Raw genomic sequence first — 16,595 nt, forward strand, 5'->3', positions numbered from 1 at the left:
GGTGACCCTCACTGGTCTGATTGGGTACTGAAGGGCCTTTGAATAAAAGATGGGCCTGATTTGGAATAATACATGTAGTTCAAAATCAGAAAATCCAGCTTTATCAGGAGCAGTGAAACTGCAGGGGTGACGATGCTGAGTTAAAAGTCCAGTGTGTACAATTTGGCTTCTTTTATGATTTTTATATTAGTAAAGCTTAACATACTGCCTATGAATACATTAATAAAAGTGTAGTACAATAAAAGTAATTTGGTCTTCCCACTTTTGGAATGGTTCTCATATATGTAAGAATATACATGGAGCAATAGGGGTCTTGCTCTTAGTTAGCTGCCATCTTGCCCCACCATTTTTTAAGGAAGCTCACCTGACAGTGCCCGAAATACAAGATGCATTGTCAGGTGGGCTTCCTTTAATACAGGACTTCCAGAACAATTTCACAGACTGGACCTTTGCTAAAAAAAAAAACACACACACACACACACTGACAACAGTTTGCGTACTCACAGTGGCCTGGGACCGAGCGTTGTATTCAGCCTCCATCTTGGCCAGTCTGCCATTGGTGTCCTCCAGGAGCTCCTGGATGTTCTCCGTGTGCTTCTTCTGCATCTCGAACTTCTCCTGCTCCACCGCTGCCACGGCAGCGTGCAGCTGAAAGGCCACACAGACCACACGGCCGCCCGTCACTGTCGCGTCTTCCTCCAGACCGCCTCGCTGCTTCATTTATTATTTTTCTCATTCCGCGGGGCCGGGGGGGGGGTGAAGGTGCGAATGCTGACTTTGGCGGGGGCGATTGCAACGTCATTTACATGGATGAGGAAAGTCTCCCTTTCTTTCAAATTGCTCATCTCACGCTAAGCGACCCAGACGAGATGAGGGGGGGAAATCTCATTATCAGGCCGCAAAACGGTTTCCGTCGGCCGCCGCTATCTGGGGTGTCAAAACAATTCGCGGAGGGGCGCAGAGCATTCGTTCCCCTTCGCAGGAATAACAAGCACGACTCCGGACTTTAAGCAAAGCGTTAAAGAATAAAGGGCTCAGTTTCAGAGAGCCGGCGCCGGCGGCGGCCTGCTGGCCGGCGCTTCAGACATTTGTCTGCTCGCCGTGAGAGGTTTGGGTGTTGGAAAAGAACTCTTTAAAGCTCTTTAACTCGGCACTTCATACCTTCTTCTCGCACTCGTTTGTCAAGGAATCTGCGCTCTGTTCCAACATCTTCTTCAGCTCGGCGATCTGCTTCTCTTTGCTCTCGTGGATGACCTGGGACTCCCGGAGCACACACTGAACTGTGGGGGAGACGCGCACGCACATGTGAGTAAATCAGTGAATCAAAATTCATAAAGATTCTTTTGTCCATTTGTCATTGCTGAAAATCTTTGACATTTGTTTCTTCGAAATTTTTTGAAAAAACAAAAACCAAGAGCTACAAATGCCACTAATGCTTGCTTGTAATCTTATCTAACTGTATCTTCCCAGGCTTTAAAGTGACTGAGACAGTGGAATCAGTGGAAACATCCTTCCAGTTCTCTCCGCTCACCTTTTCTCTCCAGTTTGTGGATGGTCTCCTCCGACTCCTTCTGCTTGGCTCGGTACACATTCTTCGTCTCCTCGATCTCACCGTTCTTGCGTTCAAGAATCTGTGAGTTATGGAGTAAGTTCAGAAGTTATACAACAGCCTTTGCATAATGATATTTATTTGTTGAGACACACTTTGATGAGCCTAAACTTTGAAAGTCGAAATAAATAAATACACAGCTGTTGAAATAGTTTGTATGTAGAAGTGTGACGTCACAAAAATGGCTCCAAGTTAATTTTTTAATCACAAGTTTGCTTAAAAGTTGATATATTCACTGCAAAGGGAAGCAGTGTTTGAACTTTGTTTTAATTGAAATTCCACAGAGCACATTTACATCCATATGTTCCGTTCATATGGGGGAAAAAAAATAACACATGGGCTGACAAATGGATGGATTTATCATCCACATGCTGATCTGATCCCGTCGAGACTCCGGCTTACTGAGTGAAACGGCGACAGAGTGAGCCAGAGTGTGTGTGGCGGAGTGTGACGAGGGAGCTGCACCTGTTTGCCGCGGCCGTCTGGAAGTCATTAGTCGTGTGATGATGCAACGATAGAGACCCGCAATATAATAATAATAATTCCTCTGCGAAGAAGGAACGTATCTGCGCGACGTGGACCACCCTGATCCGCTGACACAGCGCACTGGTGGACCTGGTGCAAGACTGGATGGTTTTGGCTGCCTTTGTTTTGTTTTTTTTTACAGCAGTCACACCTCATGTGGCAAGACCAGCACCTTTGGCCTGAAGTGTTTCTTGCCAGAGGGGGCGCCAACTCTGCCAACTCCCTCCGTTACACATCATTTCATTGTAAAAAAAAAAAAAAAGAAAAAAGAAAAGAGAAAAAAGAAGACTTTAAAACCCTCTTTCTGCGTAGGAAAACCACTCAGTGTTGAGTTCACAAGCAAAATGGCCAATGCGACTTCTTTTATTTTAATATGAGGACAGAACAAAACAAAGTATACCAATGACCAGAGCTCTTAGCGTTTGGCTAAAAGCTTATTTTATTTCATCAAAACCTATCCCGAAAACTAAAAAGGCTGTCCGCCCCCTTTTTGTCAGACATTTTTTGTATTATCAAAGTGCACTTAGTTTCCCGTGCCTGATGTTTTCTGTATGGATGGGATGGCGGAGATGAAAGGAGCGTGGGCCTGTCTGGAGCAAAGTTCACAAAATATTTAGGGGATACCCAATTTTTTTTTTTTCATCCACCATTCCCCACCCGAGGGTGATTATCTTTGCAGGGGTCCGGCGGATGAGGCGGTGAGACGGTGTCAGATCTGGCGGGGTTTGGGTGGAGGCGGGGCGCACGTGTGAAATGACACCTTTCAGGGAAACATTCTGGGGCAATTTAATTTCAAAGATTTCAGATGGCAGATAAAACCCAAGTTTGATGTGAATTCAGACAACGCGCGAGGGATGGATTTAGCGCATTGTCCGCCCGAAAAAAATGCAAACAAAAGGCACAAAGAAAAGAATCACCAAGAAAAACAATATTTAAGACACCTATTTTCCCCTCGTGTACAGTTTTCACTGTTTAAATATTGCTCCCCTTAGGGGGGAAAAAAAACGTGCTTGTGTCTCATCCCATGAGCTATGAATTATTTGTCAACACAGCAGTGATCCAAAACCCATTAGCAGGCCTGTTTTCTCATTAGCCTCCTCATTTCAAACACGGTGACAATTACCAGTCGCCTTCTGACAGCCTATACATTATTCATACGGGGAGTAATTAAAGGCAAACCTTCGCCCGCCGCCCCCCCGCTCCCATCAGGCCCACGCCGGGCCCCTGAATCGCAACCTCCTTTGAGGCCACTAGGGGGAACAATGGGTAAAATTACCAGGGAAATTAAATCAGACATAACTGGCAATCTGTGTGTAATTAAAGGGAGGGTGGGTGGGAGCTAAAGAGCTGTCAGCCTGTCTCTTGTCAAGCACAAAGAGTCACCGGGCAACTTGAAGGGAAGAGAAAGGAGCCGAAGTGTTTTCTCTGTTTTTATTAAAAGCCTCTGCGGCGGCGGCAGCGGCGGCGAGAGGAAGTGGCGGCGAGAGTGGCGACAGATCCCAGGTGCTTGATCTGCCGCCTCGCTGATGGGCACCTCATGTGGGGCGAAGCCGCATTACCCAGATGACAAAGAGCTTTGAAGAGGTGATTGCTTTGCCGGATGGGGCGCAATGAATCCGGGAGCGAGCAGCCTTCTTTTCCCTTTCATTAGTCACAAAAAGGAATCCAGGAGTGGATTATATGCACCATGAGGCAGGTTAACTAGTTTTCACGGCAGCTCGGCGAGCGAGCGGTGCGCGTTTCCAATCGCTGGCGAGACGTCGAATTGTCAAACGAACGCGAAACTTTTCGTGCTTAATGGAAGCTTAGGCGTGGAATGATTGGAAGTTACTTATGCATCTGGGGGGAAAAAAGCCCAAAGATGATAAGAACAATAAGGGGGTGAGAATCTTTCAAAAAAAAAAAAAAAAAAAATCCCTAGAAAACTAGACCAGCGCAGGACTTCACTTTTAGGATGACACAACTCTCTCCAAAAGGCTATGCATCATCACAATAAGAATTGTGAGCAGGATGGCGATGAGCAAACATTCGGGCCACGAATAAGCTTCCATCCACCGTCAACACTCTCCAGCCTCTCACCTTCTCAACATCTGCATCGTGCCTCTGCTGCATCATCAGTTTCTCCTCCTGGTGTTTGGCCTCCAGAAGTCTCAACTTCACGTCACTCTGGAAAAAAATACAACACCGTGTCATGCAGGTTTCAGCGAGCAATTTCATCTCAAACCAAAAAGTCTAAGTGGAGAGAACCCACTGAAGAACGGAGAGCGCGGGATGCTGAGAATGCGTTTGAAATGTCTGATGAGTCGAGAGAATAGGGTGTCAAACAGTCAGACGAGATGAGCCTCAGTAGCTTCTCGAAGGAAAGAATGCTCCTGACACGTCATAAAACATATTTTCGGAGGCCAAAAAAAGAAGGAGAGATCTTTTCCTTTTTTTTTTTTAAGAGTCTTTCAACATAGAACAAAAAGTAAACTTTTGCCAGTGCCCAAAAAAAAATGTGTTGCTGTGTAAAGTAAAGAGGGTTTTATCGTGGCGAGTACGAAACTAAGGGAAAGAGCCTTTTACTCTTTAGCTTGGGGGTGTGCTGCATAATTGATAAGCTGCAGCGTATCAGTCAATGGCCATTTAACAGAAAGAACAGCAGTCGTCTTTATTACTCAGTTGAAACACTTTGAAAATGCCAATTTTTTAATCCACTTTTTTTTTTCAAGCGTCTGTATACATTTCAGACAGGACTGTTTCCCCTCCTGAGTTCTATATTTTGAAAATAGAGTTTGACATATTTCATACCAAAATGGTTATAATATGTATATCCATATGTATATATGGATATATATATATGTATGTATATATATATATATATATATGTATATATATATATATATATATATATATATATATATATATATATATATATATATATATATATATATATATGTATGTATATATATATATTTAAAAAAAATGGATTCAAAAATTGGCATTTTCAAAGTGTTTGAACTGAGTAATAAAGACGACTGCTGTTCTTTCTGTTAAATGGCCATTGACTGATATATATATATACACATATATATACATATATATATATATATATACATACACATATATATATATATATACAAATATATATATATACATATATATATATACACATATATATGTACATATATATATATACACATATATATGTACATATATATATATATATATATATGTATACACACACACACACATATATATAAATAGAGCGATATACTACTGAGTCACAACAAGCCCATTAGCTGCTCCCCTTCATTACTGAACCTACATTTTACAGTACACACCGCACTCTTGACAAAACCCTTTTAGCATTCTGGCTCTTTCATCTTTTTTTTTTCTCCCCCCCTCCTTGATTTCCCGCCATTTCTTCTGCAATCGAGGGGACCACAGGAGAGCCGTCAGGCTATAAAAGAAAGGAGTTGACGGCAAAAGGGAGGAAGAGATGGCAGTGATCGAAAAACAGAAGAAGTAAGCGGAGACCTGATTCTGCTGCTGCAAAAGAAGGAGAAGAAGAAGGAGAAGAGCAAAAAGAAGGGGGATGAGAGGCGCATGTGTGGGTGTCACTTTCTCATCCTTTCTTCAAATGGTCTTTGGAGAAAGTTTGTCAAACTAGATCAGGGACGTTTGAAACTTGTTTATAAAAGGCGTCAGTGAAGGGAAGGAGGAGGAGGAATGTCGTACACCTAAGGCGTCGGAATGCCTTCAATCAGCCCGACTGGGTGCTGCAACCCCCCCCACCACCACTCTTCTTCAGAAACGCAGATGCTGTAAGATGCCGTGTTTTTTTCTCACTTCGCTCTGGAAAGGATTTGAGGGAGAGGCGGTGGTGTTGGTGGTGTTGGTGGTGCAGGGGTGGGTGGATCCAAGAGAGGGAATCCGAGGAGAAATCAGAAACAACAGATATGTTTTTTTCTCCCCCCGCGATCAAAGCCGGCGCAGGGTCAACGCCTTTTATCGCCCCCACCCCCGCTACCTCAAGGAGGACGTGTTCACAAATCGCCCGCTAACCGTTAGCCGCCACGCAAAGCAAGGTCGTGTTTGTGCATCTTTTTTTTTCTTCCCAGGCGGGTGACGCGCATTGTCCCGGCGCGTCTTTCATCCGCGGCAAACAACCGTCACTCGGCGGTAGGGGCCACGCGGCATGCTGCGAGCTGCTGAGAAGCGTCTGGGTTTGATTTGCATACTGTCACCAAAAGATCATCGCACGTCAGCCGTCGGGTTGGATTAAAACCCAGAGTTAAATTAGCTCTCTGACAGGCTAAAAACAAGGTTTTAAAGGAAGGCGGTTGTAATACAGATTAGCAAATAGCGTAACACTCCAGATGCCTGAGTGAACACACCAAACAAAAATAAAATCCAGGTTCGGGGACAGAGCTGTATAAAGTAGAAACTATCATTAAGGGGCTGTGCGAGTCTCCTCTGTCTTCCAGTGTGAAGCTGGATCTTTAAAGGCCAGCAACACAGCCGGTCCCCTTCCAAACTACTACAGCTCAATGGTTTGCCCTTTCTTAGCTTCTAAAAATCGTTCAGATAAGACGGGGCGATAGCCCTCTTAAATCCGCGCTGAGAACTGGCGCTCCGTCCCCGAGGATCCCCGAAGATTAGAGGGGCCGCATCATTATGGCTGCAGAAAAGCAAAAGGTCCCGAGCCCCAAGTGGGGACTTGTGAGCACGAGAGCGTGACTGCACGCAACATTTTCTTCAGATTGGTCAGGTACCAGGGGGTTATATTAATAACAGCGAAACAAAAGGCAAAGCTTCTTCAATCAGGAGCATCTTCAGTGTTTTAATTACACGACTTTGGCCAATGGCTAAACCCGACAACTAACTCAAAATGCAAAGTCCAGCCAGTTTGCTGGAGTTTTCTCCAGTAAACTGTCATGAGAAGTATCTCCTACTGTGAGACTTTTTTTTTTTTTTTTTTTTTTTTACAACTTACTTAAAAGAAAACAATATTCTTCGCTAAGATGCAGACAGGAAAGTTCCTGAAAGCTGACAGAAAGCAACGAATCTGTACTTGACTAGAATCTGGACAAAATTTGGGATATTTGTTAGTTTGTTTCTACCTTAAATGAGTTTAAGAATTCCTCTTTCATGACTGTGATGTGTCAATGGCAGGGGGACAGCTGTACAATTGAAGGACAACTTAGAGCAGCTAGCATGGATGATAATTTAAGATATAACAGGAACAGCGCTCATAATATCTATGGCCGTATGGATGTTTAAACAGCCTTTACAATAGCATCCAACAAATCAAAGGTTCGTAAATTCTTTTTTTCTGAGATATAGTTATCCAGAAATAAAGTAGAAACAGACTTCCTCGTAATTTTAAAGTTGTGTTATGCACCAAAGTGTTACCTCACGTATTTAAAAATGCTGAAATCTAAAACCTGACCACTATGCAAACTTGTCAGGACACTTAAATAAAATCCCTTTAAACACTAATAACCACTAACTAATGTCCTCAAACGACCGGCAAACTAAATCAACAACACCAAATGTTAGCATAAACCAGTCATTACAGCTGTCGGACAGCACAATGTGTTGCAGGATTAGAGGGATGGATTGCATTGCTGCAGTCTGCAATGGTGTCATCCAAGGTAACAAACTGGATTAAATACGGTGCATATAAAAGAGAAGTTGTTGTCCGGTTTAAACACGCTCTACTCAGATGTGATAGATTTGGATTCCCGCCACGCACCGCTGTGAAGTCGTCTGCAGCAGGATCAAACAACACCGGGCCGGCTACTTTAATGTGTTGGTATCGCTTGGGCAACGTCTAATGCAAGCCCACGGGTAGAACGAGCCTGCTTATGTGGACACGTAGAGGGTGAGTGAGTACTCGAGGTGTCAATTTAAAGTTAATTCATTTCTACATTTTTAAGACAAAGTCCAAAATAGAACACAAAATAAAATGACTGTAATAAAAAATATATTTTTACATCCATCTGGTAAAGAGCCTATAGATAGATGATTTGTAAGTAGGAAACAGTTCCAAGGCACTCTTCCTTTCAAATTGGCAAGACTTTAACATGTGAATACTGAGTGACCCAGCTGCTGCGCAAGGTGTTTGCTATGCACCATTCAGACGGATTTCTCAGGCCGTCCCCTTTCCCTTCCACTCTCCTGCCTTCACCCGAAGAAACCCCGTCTTAGCAAGCGGCGCAGGCATGAGGGGCCACGGCCATTACAGCCGAGTCATGCTCATTTCTGCATTTAACGTCGGAGGTAATGGCACATGGCACAGCGTTGGCTCAGGCGAGGTTGGGAAAGAGAGGGAGATTGTACTTCAAAGCGTCCTCCCAGAATGGGATTTTGAGCTTAAAACCACATAAGGAGAGAGAAAAAAAAAATTGTCATCACACACAGCCGGCATTATTTTGGTCTTTTGAGAGGGATGCTCGTCTCGGGCATTTTCCACAATACAAACTAAGCAAGAGGACGTGCGTTACAGGGCTGAGGGGGTGTCTAATGCCATTAGGCTGTTGGAGCCCATTTGCATAGCAGCATTGCAGTGAATCGGCACCAGAGGAGATTTAGGCCGACGGCGGGGCTGAGATGAATCCGAAATACCACAAAGCATCTCGCTCGTTGGACTCATGACGTTAATCACACATCGTCAGGGAGGTTTTGCTCACTGTGGTGTGCAGCTCCTGGCTTCCCAAAAGCTGAGGACCTTCATCATCGACCGAGGAGCTGTTCCTCTCGAAGCTGGACCGGAGAACCTACGGGCGTTTTACAAGAGATTAGAACAGATCTGGTGATCGAGCGTTGTTTCGAGAGGCACCTTGGCAACTCACTGAGGTGAAGGGAACAGGCTTCTCCCGCAGGTACCTGGGGTTCTCGATCTGTAAAATGCCACAAGAGGAAAGAAACGAACATGACAAAGCTTTTCTGTTACCAAAATCTATCACAAACTGGTTGCTAATGCATGAAAACTACAGCGGTGCGGATAGAGATGCTAGTTTCAGCCCATCTTTCTCCTGGGCTCTGTGACACGATGCAGTGCCTTGTGTACAGAAGAGGGTCAGGGCCACAAGAAGAGAAAAAAATTAAGATAGAATTCTCTTTTTCCAATCCGAGGATAAAGTTTAAATTTATGGTTAATCCACCATCCATCCAGTCTACTCGCCAAATTCCACTTAATTTGAGGCAACTTTATTCATGAAATTTCGACTATATTCACAAAATTTCGTCTTTTTTACGTCGACTTTTTCACGAAATTTTGAATAGACGAAATTTCAGCATAAAACTCGAACTGAAAACATAAATAAAAAATCTCCTTCCTGTAATATTTTTTTTCTCTTCTTGTGGCCCTAATCCTCTTTCGTACTTGTGACCCCATTACTTCCCTGCGATCCTGCCCCGTCATCCCGACGCTGTCAGCGGGGACCCGCTAACCCCCTGGCAAGATCGCGGCCTTTAGCTGAAGCCGACGTTTGGAGGTGACAGCTCGGCGGCGGGCAAACAATTCGGCTGTAAAGTCTTTTCAAAACGAGGGTGAAAAAGAGTCGGAGCAACGTGAAAGGAGGGCGACGCGGGACTCATTCGGCGGTGGAAAAAAAAAAACGAAGAAGAAAGGATTAAACGTTGTCAGGCGCTCGAGCTACTGTACCGGAATAAAGTCACTAACTGTTGCTTGAGGGGGAGCGGGTGACAGGTGAAACGCATGGTTAGGAGATGAAAGCCGCTGCGCTTTATTCCGACTAACTGTGTGATGGAAGTGAAAATGATTCGTTAGCTGACGCGCTTGCCTGCCTCCCAACAAAAGGAAGACGTCTGGCACGAACACAGACGCCGTTGTAATTCGCGCGCGCCAAAGAGAGAGAGACGACGAACCACTCGGCGCAGTCGATGCGACGTGTGATGAATCGCTCCTTTCAAATTGGTTGAGAAGAGAGAGAGAAAAAAAAAATCCATATTTTCAGAGCGACGGATCAATCCATATCCTTTTTAAAAGTGCGGCCCGGGCAGAGGAGACAAACGGCTTTTTTTTTTTCCTCCCCTCCGTGAACCCGCAGACAGCCCAGTCATCAGATTTGATTGAGCGCGGCCCTACAGGCCCGGCGTTGCATGAGAAGCAGACTAAACGCTTGCGGGGCGAAGCTGGCACGGCGCCGCGCTGCTAAACCCGCAACTCCGAGCGCACGTGTCCACGGCGCCCGCTATTTATTCTGCATATAAATAAATCCAGGCTGGCGGGCGGGTGGGCGGGTAGGCGGGCGGCTGGCTCTGCACCCTGTGCTGCTGGTGGCGGCGAGGACAGTGATGGATGGCACCCGGGGCACGGAGGAGGAACCAGAAGCAGCAGCCTGGTGGGGCGTTGGGTGAGCTAAACACGCAGTTGATGGATGGATGTGTAGTTATAGAGCAGTTCTGGGTAACAATCAACAGTCCCACCTGACCGCAGAGACAAGGGACACGCCAATGGCCATCGGATTCAGTGTGAAAAATGGGCAGAGTTCCATTTTGTATAGAAATATTTATAGTAATGTAAATATTTGTATTTTATTCTCTTCAAACTACTCTCTGTAACCGTCAGTGTGCTTCTGTTTTTTAATTTATATGCTGCTGGGACGCTGCAATTTCCCCCTAGTGTGATAATAAGCATTCTTCTTCTTCTTCTTCTTCTTCTTCTTCTTCTTGGTCTACGTGCGACAAAAGCAGCTTTACCGGATTCCCATCGCAGATAAATCTCAAGGCGAAGGACGCTGCCGACTACCTATAAAGACGAGACAGATTGTGGTCTTATGGTTTTTTTGTGTGTGTGTGTGTGTGCATGTGTCTTTCAGGACGCTCTATCAAAGTCTAACGCAATCTGCTATCTTCTGACCAGTATGGCTACTATAACCGACTGCACGATCTTTAATACGTTGAAAGGAAACAAGCGTTTGAATTTGAGCCGCTTCTGAAGATGAAAAAAAAGAAACAGACTTCAAGATATTTGAAATTTTAAGGAGAGGAACGCCCGGCTGCGGCTGGATTTAGGAGGAGATGGGCGCTTTTGAAGTAACGCATGTCTAAAAACTTCTATAAACTTGAAGGGGGCTATGTGTGTGTGTGTGTGTCTGCATGGCCCCAGTGTGTGAGGAGGAACATCTGTTGATTCGAGAGATGAAGGCCCCCCCCCCCGGGGGAGCGTCGCCAAGCAATATGGCCCTTATCAGCGGCCCGACGCGGAGGAAAGAGTGGAGCGAAGCGGCGCGCAGCTCCACGTCTGCCCGATGGACACCTCAGATTACCCTCCGCACTGAACAAGGGAGGGCAAGACTCCAGGAGGGATGGATGCGAAAAGACAGCGGGAGAAAGTGCAAAGGGAGAGAAGAAAACAAGCGCGGGGGGGGGGGGGGGGACGAGATGAAAGGACGGAGATTCAAAACCCAAAAAAGGGCGGAGCAAACGTGTGTGTGGAATGGGGAGAGAGGTGTGGAGGGGGAGAGGTGGTAAAAGTATTCACATTATGTAATTCAGTAAAAGTATGAATACTTTTTCACTTAAAACTCCAGTAAATGTAAAAGTACTGATTTAACTCCTTTACTCAAGTAAAAGTAAGAAAGTAAAGGTTCTGAAATGTGTTTAAGCATGAATACATTTACAATTAAAGAAACAATACAGTTATTGTAACAATAACAATAACTATTTTCGACTTTATTTTTCTCTGTCCTGAAAACGTTTAAAGTTTAAAGTATTTCTACTGTGTTACTTCCCACCTCAGACGGGGAGTAAATAAGGGAATGAACGGCATGGGTTGGGGGGCGTTGAGCGCTGATCAAACTCTGGCTCGGCGCCACTTTGGAAGTGATAAAAAGCGGCGCGCGCGTCCCAAAAACGCGACCTTTCACCCCATCCGCATCCCATCGGCGTCAGCCAATAAAAAGCGGCGGGCGGGGCCGGTGACGGCGGGGAGGGAGGTTGCGTCGCCGCCGCTGGTTGCGATTCGGTGATTTAGATCTCATCTCGCTGCGCTCGCCGTCAACCAGAGGTGGCGCCGACGTGCGCCTCCGGAGCTCGGGGCGCCGCCCGCGGACTCACCCCGAGGTTCCACCGGTTGAGACGAGCCTCCAGGTCACTGTCATCCAGCAGAGACGCGTCTGCCTGAAGTCCCTCGCTCACCTGAGGACGGGAGGGGGGGGAAAGATGCGAGAGGTTAAAAAAAAAAAAAAAGAAGAGGGGAGTGGGTGAGTGGGGGAGTTACAGTGTTGCAAATAAATCGTAAACAACGGCTTTGATTGGCAGTTTGGCCCGAGGAGGCAAACGAGCAGCGACTCGACGTGAGGTTTTCCCGCTCTGACACAACGGAACTCGGAACGGAGCGGAGCGGAAAGGCTTCCGTCAGAGTTTGCAGACATACATTACACCCACGTGCGTTCTGCTCCTCGCACTCAGAGCCCCCCTTCTGCTCCTCGACTCCTCTCTCCCGCCCTCCCTCCATTCCTCCCTCCTTCCATCCCTCCCTCCCACATGGGGCGCTCCAGATGTTTGGCAGTTCCACATCATGTCGGTACATTCCAAAGGGGGGGGCACGCATGTGCTGTTTCCTCTCAGGCTTTTTGTTAAGAGAGGCCTCCTGGATTTTTATTTGATTAAATTCATTTATTATTTTGAACAAAAAGTAAATATGAAGATTCATATTTATATCATCCTGACCCTTTCGAACTTTCTTAAAAAGTAGCTAAATTACAGCCATATCGATCAACTATCAAACTACTAAGATGTATACAATTAAAATATTTCTAACCCACATGTCCACCCATTGACTTAAATATATAATAATAATTAAACAAACAAACAAAATCATCCCTTTACACAAGTCCTCCTCAACCACATGACTTCTTCTTCTTTTATGCATTGTTCTTCAAAGTGTCCTCTATTTGCACTTTGCTTCAACCCCTCACCCAACCCATTCCACAGTTCCACCCCGCAAAGGGAAATACACACACTTTTCCTTTTTTGAACATTTTTTTAATCATAAGACTGCGTCTTAAATTACAACCCAAAGAAAATTTGTTATTGTTTGTGCGGCTTTAAATTTGACGAAATGCCTGAATTTGAAAGAATGTGACTTGAAAAAAAACAAAAAAAAAACAGTGCTCCCCGTATCCCACGTTGTCCGCTGTCCTGATTTTTATTCGATTCTGTTTTTCAAAGAGAACACAAAAGCTTCCAGAGTTTCTGTTGATACAAGATCTGGTTTCTTCAAGTCGCATTTTGGACGGAAAAGTCAAACCGGGTGGAAATATCTAATAAAAACCGAGAGCGCGAGATGGAAAGAAGAGACGCTGTCGGCTTTTGATTACGATCTGGAGGCGAGTGTGGACTTTGGGCGGACGTTGACGGAAGCCGCAACGTGACAGAGGAATTGCTGAATGGAATCGGCCAGGATCCGATGCCCGGTCCGATTAAAAAGGCATCAGGGTCCCGGAGCCTCGCCCTTGAACAAACAGAGCGAGCGCGCGCCAGGCGTTTAGTTTCAATATCTCGGAATGCCAAGTATGCAGAGCGTGTCAGTCGCTGTATCACACCGCCAGCGCATCGTGTTGGCCGCCGATAAGCGTGAACGGCCTGAAATGGGTTTTGGCCACAGATGTACTGAAGAGTCGCCGCTACAAATTGGAACGTAGCCTCAATGTAAACAGGAGGTGTTTTGATGAAAAGAAAAAAAAAGAACAGTGAATGGCTTTAAAACGTGTCTCTGTTATGAATTACCCTTCTGCATCATTTGGTTTCATGATCTGAGAACTCTGCCAATAAACTGCATTTTAAAACAGTGGGGTGTTTTTTTTTGGGGGGTGGGCTGCTCCATCTGTGCAAAAAAAACAAACAAAACTGTCTTTGTTCTGTTTTCCATAAAAGGCGACGTGTCTCTGCTGTTTGATTTGTTCAAGCCATAGATGGAGACGACGATGACTTTTAACACGAGCTGGTGTGCAACATCACTGCATTTCTCTCAGCATATCGATACCCTGGCGACTGAGTGCACGATTCAGTGAATTAATTATGATCCAAAACATCGGCTCTGTTTTTGTTGCCTCACCCAGAAACCTGCGTGAGCTGAGGGGGGGATTTCCTCTGGCTTGACGGCGAAATGGGCCCCGGGATTTTCTGAGATCAGCGCGCAGGCAGATGTAGTACGGTCGCTACTGCTAGCGCCAGCAGGTTGCTGTTGTTGTTATTCTGCATAGGTTGGTGTGGGCCTCATTCAGAATATTACTTTGGTTATAAAAGACTTACTACTTAGAGCACTTTGCAAACACACTACCTTCTCTCAACTCCTTTTTTAGCACAACTCCCAACACGAAATTGTGATCTGTCTTTGCATTGTTGCGCCTCCATCCCAAACCCCAGCATCTTCTATGAGCACTGCAATACTTCCATGAGCACTGGAGCACTTTATGACACTGCACGTCTTTGGTTTTGTTCTGTTCTCAGTCCATCTTAGCACAACTCCAACAAGAAACCCTGCTGTTGCATTGCTGCACCTCTATCTCAATTATCTATCACTGACAGTTTCATCTTGCCCAATTTAAAATGTATTAACTGCACCGTACATAATGGTTTTTGTTGTGTATTACGGTCTTGCTGTTGTATTTGTTTCGGTAGTACTTTATTGACTGTCTCCTATTTAGTGTCTGCCAGTTTCTGTTGCCCACGTGGTTTTGTTGTATTTTTACTCTAATTTTACATCTCCTGTGTCCCTGTTTTTATACACTATGACCCTTTTGTCCTTTGTGTGTGTTTTTAATGGTTTCTAACATCAGGCTGGAGGACTGCGGTTGAAAATTAGGACAGGAATGTAAATTAATCTGCATTGTCCTCTTCCAATAAATAAAAACTAAAAAAAATAAATAATCATACCAAAGAAATGTTACCCGAAATGCCTTTCCATGCCCTTAGCTCTCAGCGCCTGTGTCGGCAAGCCAAGCTGCTTATCCTTGCAAAACTCTTCCACACTTGGAACGATTGTTTATTTGCCCCAGACCGGTCGTGGAAAGTCTTCAAACGCGCGTTTACTTACAAATTTGCTTCACACTTGATGAAAAACGTGGCCAAAAATTGAAAGGGGCCGGATAAACAAACCTTGCCGTCATCGCGTCTGGGTGACTGTTTGACTGAGCCGTGTCTCACTGGGGACATTTCTTCACACGGCCTCCTCCTGGAAGAGACGGAGAGAAAAGCAAAAGAAGCATAAAGAGGCAGAGCGAGAGCGTTTTTCGCCCCTCCGGAGTCTGCTGTTATCCCTCCGTCTGAATATGAATGCGCTTGCGTAGGCAGCCTGCCTCTCTGTGTACACAGATCAACATCTGGCACTAGTTGCATGGTTTCTGCGGTTCAGCATTTCATCCCTTTCTGAACAATAAACGTCTCTCTGCCATACATCACCTCGTTTACATGGACACCCGCTGGGGGGGGGGAGACCGCCGTGCGCCTTTTATTTATTTTTTTGCTAGCCGTTTAACAAACGTGTCCCTCAATCACTCCTGAGCTATCGGTCGTCTCCGGGGTCGTGTCCGTCATGACCGGAAAAGGATTTGCAAAAAAACACTGTTGCTTGTGCTCATTAAGTCGCGCGTGTACCGACGCTCAATCCTATACATGATCACATGAGGCTCCAGAGGACCAACAGAAGCAAATGGAATGACGGTGCTGAAAATGCAGAAGACCAGAGGGGAAATCCAGAAACGCGATTAAGTCCTTAAAATGCCCCATGGAGGGCGCCGTCTCACACTCTAGGGACTTCTAAGGTGGCAAAAGTCACTTTCTTTAATTTTTTTAGGACGCACACACGCACACGTATACACACACACACACACACACACACACACACACACACACACACACACACACACCATCACCATTTCTGGTACTGTGAGATTTGTGGTTGGCTTCTCACAGAGGCATCTTGCTCAAAATGGCAATTTTGCTGAGAGGTTTTTGGACGGAGTGAATGTCCAACAGGAAGGTATTACAGTGGATAGTAGTGTGCCAGCTTTAAATGTTTCATGGAGCAGAAATAAAAGATAATGACTAAAATACTCCTCTCTACCCTGATCATTGTAAGAACAACCTACTGCTCAGACCGGCCAGCCTGGACAACTCCTCACTCAGACCCAGACATATGAAGCTGAGATATTTGAGATATTTTATAAAAAAGTTAAAATAAATGCTGAAAATAGTCAATCTTAGCATTGTTTAAAATTCCAATAGAATGCCAAAGGCCGATATTAAAATTCAACAATCAAAATCCACCGAAGGACCGCCACACAATCGCAACCATCGAAGTTGCTCTCGCACACCTGACCTGCGCGCACATGCACAAAACACATGCCGCCGAAGTGAGGGTGGGTTGCGGGGAGGCAAGCTTCGCGAAAAACCTTGGGCCTCTAAGTCAACAGGTGGATGAGGATAATTGAATCAGATGTGT

General features: G+C 45.3%; 1 protein-coding gene across 1 annotated transcript in view; it reads right to left on the reverse strand.

The window, feature by feature from the left end:
• cep112 (centrosomal protein 112) overlaps positions 1 to 16,595 on the reverse strand; it is a 91,327-nt gene that overhangs the window by 70,165 nt on the left and 4,567 nt on the right. The window contains exons 5-12 of the mRNA XM_076024111.1: positions 15,251 to 15,326; positions 12,206 to 12,286; positions 8,974 to 9,021; positions 8,812 to 8,898; positions 4,214 to 4,300; positions 1,532 to 1,631; positions 1,162 to 1,280; positions 505 to 648 (exon numbers count right to left, since the gene is read on the reverse strand). Of these exons, the coding sequence (XP_075880226.1) occupies positions 505 to 648; positions 1,162 to 1,280; positions 1,532 to 1,631; positions 4,214 to 4,300; positions 8,812 to 8,898; positions 8,974 to 9,021; positions 12,206 to 12,286; positions 15,251 to 15,326 (742 nt within the window). The remainder of the gene's footprint in view (positions 1 to 504; positions 649 to 1,161; positions 1,281 to 1,531; positions 1,632 to 4,213; positions 4,301 to 8,811; positions 8,899 to 8,973; positions 9,022 to 12,205; positions 12,287 to 15,250; positions 15,327 to 16,595) is intronic.

Source organism: Nelusetta ayraudi, unplaced genomic scaffold (assembly GCF_046127955.1).
Source record: "Nelusetta ayraudi isolate G7.1 ecotype Tasmania unplaced genomic scaffold, CSIRO-AGI_Nayr_v1 ptg000016l, whole genome shotgun sequence".
In the NCBI taxonomy this organism is placed as follows: Eukaryota; Metazoa; Chordata; class Actinopteri; order Tetraodontiformes; family Monacanthidae; genus Nelusetta; species Nelusetta ayraudi.